Source organism: Lissotriton vulgaris, chromosome 5 (genome assembly GCF_964263255.1).
Source record: "Lissotriton vulgaris chromosome 5, aLisVul1.2, whole genome shotgun sequence".
Lineage (NCBI taxonomy): Eukaryota > Metazoa > Chordata > Amphibia > Caudata > Salamandridae > Lissotriton > Lissotriton vulgaris.
Window position 1 is genome coordinate 756,558,931 of NC_141693.1, and position 8,549 is coordinate 756,567,479.

Here is an 8,549-nt window from a genome sequence, read left to right on the forward strand (position 1 = left end):
CCAGTCCGTCCCACTCCATTGCTATAGGTTGCTTCCTATGGCCCTGTTCCTCTTCTCTTCGTAAAGTCGCACCCTCTGCTCGACCCCATTGCACTACATCCGACTGCCACGTAGTGAACCTAGGTGGCCTGGGGGACTTCCATCTCATCGTTATGCATCTAATCGCTAGTAGCAAGGCCAGGTCTAGAAATTTTAATTGAACCTTCAATGACTTGGATCTCCTGCGCATCCCCACCAAACAATACAAAACTTCCATCGGAACAGGCACCTGTGTAGGTATACTGCAACCTTAAACTTATTTCTTGTAAGGCTCCTTTCTTCAAGGCCAAAACATCAACCAGACACATAATGGTACTTCAGGCCCTTGGCACATTTTTATCTTTCACAATGTTTCGTAGGAAATAAACCTTCATCCAGAAAATGCTGCGGGGGTTCCATTTGAATAAAATGATTGTTCCTTCAACTCCCTTTCACGTCCCCCCTCCATTTAATACCTTCATGCCCACCGAGGTCTTGCACAAATTGGATGTGAAGCATGGATTGCACATTTTTTCATGACCAGACTCTGGGTCTGTTTGTTAAACGAACTTTATGACCGGTTATGTTGCTGAATTGCTTCTGAGTAATTGATGGCATTTCGGTCGTTCTGCATTTCTCTTTCTGAGTGGTGCAGTTATTCTCCCACGAGGCTCCAGAGTATGTGCCCCAGCATGATTTTCTAATGCAGGCGGTCACCGGCGTTCTTTAGATGCTCCGGTCAGAGGGCTGCCTTTGGAGTAGATTTACTGCTGGTAAAGTAAATTTTCTATTTGAACGGCAGCAAAATCATCTCGAATGGCCGTGCACTCGTGCACAACGTAGGGTGCAGTTTGTCCTGATTTTCAGCACTCCTCGCACTACTGGTGCTAAATTATAGCACAAGCTGCATATGTTCTACTTGTTGGCAGAATTCCACATAATCTTGCATAGTTTTTCTGTAACTACTTCTAAGAACATAATTTCTAGAGTGATAACTTTAAGCATAACCCACTGTAGTGCTCTGCATAGAACCAAGCTTCTGTCAGTTGTATGGGCATAATCCACCAGTCCTGAAGCAGTGTCTGTGGCTTTCTTCAGGCAGGTGCCTGTCGGAGATATATTCTGCGTCTAATCAGCGCTAAATTCTGCAGAACCTCTTTGCCCAGGCCTAAGCTGTCCATGCTGCATTTTTCTTCACCTCTGCATCTCATCGTCAGTTTGTGTGTAATCTGCCCTCAAATTGAGAATAGGCAAAAGCCAGGATTGAAGAGCAGGATCAAGTTATCATCATAGTCACTCTGTTATTCATTTATAGTCTTTCTCACTATTACCTCCTTCCCACTGATATCTTAAGCCATTGGTCAGATATCACTATGACTATATGATTGTCTTTTGTCCATGTTTTCTAGCAGCACATCTTAATTTCAGCTTGGCTGAGAGTAACTAAAAAAATTGCTATGATGCTACCAGTGCAGGTCATGTCTTAGCACTTTTTGTGTTCAGAGGAGCCGGACAAAAACCTCAACGGGTTGGGGGGGGGGGGGGGGGGGGGGGGGAATTCGGCTTCGGCTCAGTATCCTTTGATTCTGGCCTTTCAGTAATTTTCAACCACGTTGAAAAGAAGATGTGCTGCTAGACAACATGGCTAAAAGATATTCACGTTGACAAGGCCAAAAGCTCAGGCGTTGCCACGACCTATTGGCCTTACCAAAACTTGTCTTGCAGTGTAGTTTTAGTTGTTCATTCTCACTCTATATGCACCAGTGGTGCCTGCATGGATGATTTCATCACAAGTACACCAGACCCGGTAGGTTGTGTGTTTAAAGAATTTACCTCTGGTAGTCCTATCTAACATGTCTCTTTCTCTTTCTTTCAGGAGACATATCTCATGAAGCACATGTCCAAACACACCGTTGTGGAGCACCTGGTGAACCATCACTCTCCGCAGAGGACGGAATCCCCTGGCATACCTGTACGGATTTCACTCATCTAGATTCCAAGGCGGCATCTCCCCTTCTGCATAGTTATCATCCCAGAGAGGTAGAAGGAAGAAGAGCAAAAGAACAAAAACTGCCACCACCCCTACAGTCAGCAGCCAGCAAGAAACCACTTGTGACAACCAATCTGAAGCTATAAGAAATGTATTTTTAAAAAAAGGAAAGACTGCATCGCAATTCAATTCTTGCTGACTCTATCGAGATACAAACTTTGTAATTGGCTGCGATTTGGGGAAACGGATTAACGAATTGTCTCCCTTTCATGAGACCTGGCTTGTGATTGTCTAACCTTGGCATAAACCCTATTTGCGAAGTCTACTTTCTAGAGACTTGATGTTTGTGATTGGCTGCTCATTGGAGACAACACAGCATGTGACTGGATGGCCTTTGGAAACAAGGAGACTCTTTACTGCCAATCCGTTTTGCGACACAATGACTTAATGGCTACCCTTTGGAAACACAATATTTGGAGTTTCATTTGGAGACACAATATTGGGGTTTGTAATTTGTGCTGACCGGTTTGGTGAAATCCAAAGACTATATCAGAGCACTTTGAATTTTTCCATTTTATTAAACCCCTAATCCCTACCACCACGAGTCCATAAATATTTGTTTTCGATATATATCCTCCTGGTTTTTGGGAAAAAAGATCGTATATGTCACTGCTGCTGAACAGTCGTTGAAATTAAAATGTATTTTTACAAGCAGCCCACCGGGCATTAAGGAGCATCTTCCGCTGTACAGAATGTTTCAGTCCTCAAAATTAACCAGATCCTGAACCTCCTGGACTGTTTTGACCACTTACCTCCTGGAAGACTAGTCTATCCTTGGTGGACACGTCATGGTTAGCAGAAGCGAAGTACAGAATGTGTTTCATCAAGAAAAGGCACAATCTCTTGTTTTGATGTAAGGCTATGTCTTCTGCACCCAGCACTCCCTAATTGACTGCTTACCTCCGATTAGAAAATTAATGGTTTGTTTGTGAGATAGTGCCTAACATGACAAAATTGCGGACAGATTTGACCAGATATTAAACTTTAACTTTTGGTGAAGTGTGGACATCATCAGGATTCAATATCTAGAATACCGCTAGATCTTGTTGGGTCAAATCTCTCACATTATTCTCACAACGTACCTTAAACTTGTCCATCTTGGCAAAATTGTAACGCAAAGCAGAAATCTGGTCCTCTCACATTTCTCTAACACACCATGTGCAAAGTGTCATGTTTTTTCTCTCCTGGTGAAGATTTGTTCCTATCTCATCATTATTTCACAAGCAAGTAGGGGTCTCCTTCACCAGCTGTTCGTCCGCTCAAAACCTAGTCTGGTTAAATTAGAGGATGCACTTACAAGGCAGACACCCACACAACCAGTATGGTGGCACACAGTCTTATCACATACTAAACACACTTTTGTTATGCTTATAATCCATATACAACTGCAAAATCCAAACAAGACCCTTCATCTTTAGCCACAAACGTTTGTACCTATCAAAAGATACATCATCCAGGCTTAGCCTATGTACAGCTCCATGCCCCTCCTTTTCTTCCATGCTAAGCCAAAACCTGCATCCACTCAGCCCGCATATGTTCCTCATTGCGCTACATGCTTAACTTTGCCAGTCATTACTCGCCTTTATTAATATTGACTGCTAAAAAATTATATTACTCCAGGATCAGTCCGTTTCTTTCAGAAAAGGAAGATGTTTATAGAAACCTAGGGCGTAAGTGCACAGTGTTAGGAGTTGGGATTGATTGGTTGAAGCCTTAGGGCAGTGGTGCTAGGCAAGGGGAGTGTTTGTTAGTTACAGAGGACAATCTTTCTTCAGCCAGCTTGTTTCATTACCTGATGCCTGAGACATCTTAATGTCCAACAATTCTCTTTGATAGAGCGAAGTTCCCTAAAGGATCCACTTTCTCTTAGTGGTCTCTAGGAGGCAGAAATCAATACCCCCTCCCTTCGCCTTTTTGAGGAGGCAGCCCAACATGCAAGGGTACAAAAGATCTTATTGTATTTTCTGCACAGGAACATTTTGCACAATGAATAATGTGACAATCCAGAAATATATGTGGAAAAAGGGGAACAAGGCATGTATGGTGTATAATTAACATATTAGCTCACATAATGTTAAAGATTTTGTGTTTCTCCAAAGGAGAAGGTCTTCAATTGTGTTCGATATTGCGCCTGAACCACAGCAGATATTGGAGATTTTTTAGACTACATAGTAAGTTTAATGTCTTTCCTGAAATGCAAGTGGAAATTGAGATATCTTGTGCACAAGATTAGAGGCCTTTTCAGTGGTCTCGCCTATCGACTGAAGAAAAATGTTTTTTGTTTGGCAATAGTTTTCTGAAGTATTATTCAGTGCTGGCCTTTTAACTAATTTTAGCGACTACTGCAGTTGGAAGCTCGAAAGCATACATTGCTGCAGTTCCCACCTCATATTTGCCTGCTCCCTTAGATCCCAAGTATTCTTGATGATATGTGGAGGTTGTTCCCAGTGGTACAATGGAGGCAGTGTGACATGAACACTATATCGTTGCAAAGAATCTTCTCACCCAGCTCATATACTTTTGCACCTTGAGTCTATTTGTATTCATACTGGAAAATCAAACTTTGTGACATGTGCTCTCAATGCGAAATGAGTGGGAAAGATACTCTACGAGGACTGGGACTGCTAAACGTGTACGGTAAAGGTATATAGCTGCATTGTATAGGACTCGATTTTCAAGCTTTGTTTGGTTAAATAAGACTCTGGAATGTCCTCCATATCATGTTAATTGCAGAGGAATATAAAATGTTTTCACTCATCACTGAAATTGTATATTCTTGTGGTCGTGCTCTTGGTTTTGGATAGCTACCATTTTAATTTTCAGTATCCCTAAAACAAAAATCCTCATGTCCTGCAGAGGCATTATAATCTCAGTGGGCTTTAAGAAGCAGCTATAACAGATCTTTGGACAGAACCTGTGGAAGCAAATTATCTTCTAGGCCCCATTCAAGCGTTGACTGACTTGTGCCACAATATAGATCATATAGAGGCTACTAACATCAATGTTTTATATGGACATCTGACAACGTTGAGAAGTGGAGTTTAGGTGTTGCATTTTAGGTAGAATGACCTGCAGAAAGAAACCTCATTCTAACACATTACTTCTTTTGTTTACCTAGTTGTATAATATTATTACTGTAGTTCACTCTATTGACGTGGGCATCTCTGCACTTTATCACCCTTTCTTACCAAGATTAAAACAAGATACTGTAAAAAGCATGTGACGGGAACGGTTATAGTGTTACAGTGTAAGAACTCACAGGGCACATTTTCAAGATGGAGTAGATCAGGTAGATGATGAACAAAAAGTTACACCAGGTGATATTACATTCTCAAAATTGTTTTTCTGTCTTTAATAACACTCTGTATTTTCAGTTCCTATCAGTCTAATAGGTCAAAGAGGTCTAGGGATAAAAGTTTGAAGAGGCAGTATTCTACCAGTGGAACTGTAGGCGAGTAGGCATATATTTTATTTTTTAAACCAGAAGTTTTGTATTAGTAACTATTTGCAGGGACCTATTTTGATCAGGAAAATCTGCATAACACCTCCTTTGGTGCACTGCTTTTGCAGACCCCTAATATAAATATCCGATAGAATAGTGCAAGAGAATATAATCCAATTTTCAGGGATCTTTTCTGACAGATAGTCTACTTATTAGGCGCTCTGGTTGTAGAGAATTACTGCTTCTAATAAAGTACGAGGAAAGAAGGATAGAGCGAAAGATTGAGGATTCTGGATTATGTTTTTCCCCAGTGTATGGATATTGTTTATAGCTAATTTAGGCAACCTTCCAACACACATCCTGAATCAATTTGTGTGCCCAATCTTGCTTGCATTATTTCTAAGAAACATACGTGTTCCTCAGTGACCCTCATCACCTAAAAAATAGTACCTCTATATAAGAAATTCTTCAGCATTTTGTGGACAGGTGTGGGCAATATGTTTGTGGGGATTCGGCGACCTTTTGTAGGCTTTCCCGAAGAATGGGTATCTTATTTCAGAGCAGGGCAAACTGTTTGTGTATTTGGGGAAAATAATACATTTGATTTTAGAGACCTCCCCTAACTTAAATGGTCTTGGCTTAGATGAGGCGTTGCTGCAAAAGTGGAAATGTTGCACCTTTCATTAAGTTAAAAAGCACTTAGACAACTCTTACACCTCCAGGTGCTTTCAGGACCCACCTCTCTTACAGAGATCGTGTTGGTTGTTTACCTGCCCCGTCCTTTTCACTAGGTCACGTGGTGCACTGTTTAAATGGCCAGGAGAGCAGTTGATCAATCTAGCCAATTAGCTGGTAGCACTGTGGTGCGTGGCAAATGACAGAAATGGCCGGAATTGTACGTATTGTGCTAATCACGATTACATTTCAGACCGCGCCTGTCCCAATGTTTGTGTGTATATAGGTATATATAAATGTCTGTATGTTTGTTTGTGTGTGTACGTATGTGTGTGTATATGTATATAATATACAAGTATATAGCATATACACACACATAAACACCCAACTATTTCACATTAAAGGAAAAATAAGAAAAAAAATAGAATTCATTTATATTACGTATTTTTTCTTTACATTTTTGCATATTAACTGTTATTTTTATACACATTTAAAGCCTTAACTATATCATCGCCCTTATTTTAACAATTGTATGTTTTGTTATGCTACTATGTTTAAATTGATTTGGTTATTCTCCCCCTCCATCCCTCCCACAGCGTTACTGACTTGGTGTTGTATGGTATGCAGTATTTCTGAACAAATTCCCACTCCTCTAGCCCGTCGGCATGTTAATACAGTGTAAATAATATGCTCCTATACATATTAACACATTTATTGGTCTCTTTTTTTATAATGATGTAAGCCAAAAGTATTTGGACTTAGGTGATGGCAAGACAAAAAATTGAAAGACAGATTTTTTTCCCCCCTCTCATTCCACCCTGTCTTGCATACTGGTTTCAAAAAGACAGACGGCAATTGCCGTCCCAGCTCAAACTCTCTAAGAGTATGTGTTCAAATAAAATCAAAAAAGTGACTTTTGAAAAAAGGAAAAACAAGAAAAAAAAATTAAAGTCGCTCTTTGTATTTCTCTGTCGTGAAAATAAACTTGCAAATGGCAACTTCTGATAATCTGGTCATGTCTCTTCTCTCAGAGTTTCATGATGGTGATCCGACTGCGGTGGTGTTGGCCGGGGGTGGTGGAGGGGAAGGGATGTGGAGGGAAGTTATGGGGACCATGGTAATCGGTTTTTTGTGATTATTTCCACTCATGTATTTGCATTCCAGTTACTTCAATCCTTCAAGTGGAAACCCTTCTTCACTTTAATGTGCTTATGCTTCTCAGACTGGCTTTATATATTGTTATATCTGAATGGTATATTTTCATTATGGGATCCTCATCACCTTAGCCTGAAATACATGGGTTTTTGGCCAAGTAGATGAATGACCCTCTTATGCCATGTTAGCCACCAAAAGACTGCAAGTGATTTTAATTGCATTGAACGGTGTATTTGTACAACTCATTACCAACCTGCTAGGTTTTTTTAATAAAGAGAAAAGTAGGTAAGTTACTTTTCACCACAATACAGGTGCTTCATCCTTTAATGATTATGTTGCAAAAAAAATGGGGGTACACTTCCAAGACCCTGTGAGGTTAGAAATGAAGCTACTTCGAATATATGGGAAGCAGTTAGGCACCAGGTTTGATAATCATGAGTTCTGTTGAAACAAATTTCATAATCTATGGAGAAGAAATGAAATAGTGATTGTGACTTGGGAGACTGTGTGTTGGCTGAGCACCTTACTTCTTGCAAATTATTACATTTCCATCAATGAACATTGTATTGAAGTAAAAAGAATGGGAACACATTTAACTAAGGGTTCAAATTTAATATGCAGCTAATGAAAATAAAGATAGATCAATAAAAGTCGCAGCAACAAATTGAAATCATGACCCTTCAATTTAGACATTTAAAAGACCAGGCAGATAATTTTGGAAGGGGTTATGTGTATAGCTCAAACTAATTTATTATAAATAATACAATAGCATGGCAAATTACAAAAGTGCCAAAAAACTGATAGACTTCTAGCCTCAGATTCCTTACCTTACAATTTCCCAGGCGTCAAACTGAATCCGGACGATTTTTTGTGAGCAGTACCCCTGCGCACGGGTAGTTGGCGTTGTTCGGCTCTGTGTGAGATGTTTGCGTTATTCGTATTGGAAGTGATGTCCGCGGTAACTTGATTGGCGCCACCTAGGCGCGGCTATGTCAGTTCTTTTCTTTCCATGCCAGCCATTGCTACCCCTTCAGTCCCTGTTTGACTGGATTTGTTTTGTACTTTTTGTTGACTGTTTTGAGTTTTTTTCCTCCTGGTGGGGCAGGGATGTTATCCTGGAAAACCAGCTTCAAGCCCTGCTTAGCCTGTTGTGCTCAGACTGCTGAGCCATGAATCCTAAGACTTGCAGAAGTGGTCCCTCAAACTCAT

At 40.5% G+C, this 8,549-nt stretch overlaps 1 protein-coding gene across 10 annotated transcripts in view; it reads left to right on the forward strand.

The window, feature by feature from the left end:
• Nucleotides 1-7,193, forward strand: part of ZNF362 (zinc finger protein 362) — a 215,980-nt gene extending 208,787 nt beyond the window's left edge. For 7 of the 10 annotated variants that reach the window (XM_086922213.1, XM_086922210.1, XM_086922211.1 and 4 more), the window contains one exon: nt 1,895-4,828. In XM_086922213.1, the coding sequence (XP_086778339.1) occupies nt 1,895-2,011 (117 nt within the window). In that variant the 3' untranslated portion in view covers nt 2,012-4,828. Of the gene's footprint in view, nt 1-1,894 lie in introns of all 10 variants that reach the window. The other 3 variants (XM_086922207.1, XM_086922208.1, XM_086922204.1) reach the window with 1 other exon arrangement.
• Nucleotides 7,194-8,549: the final 1,356 nt, after the last annotated feature.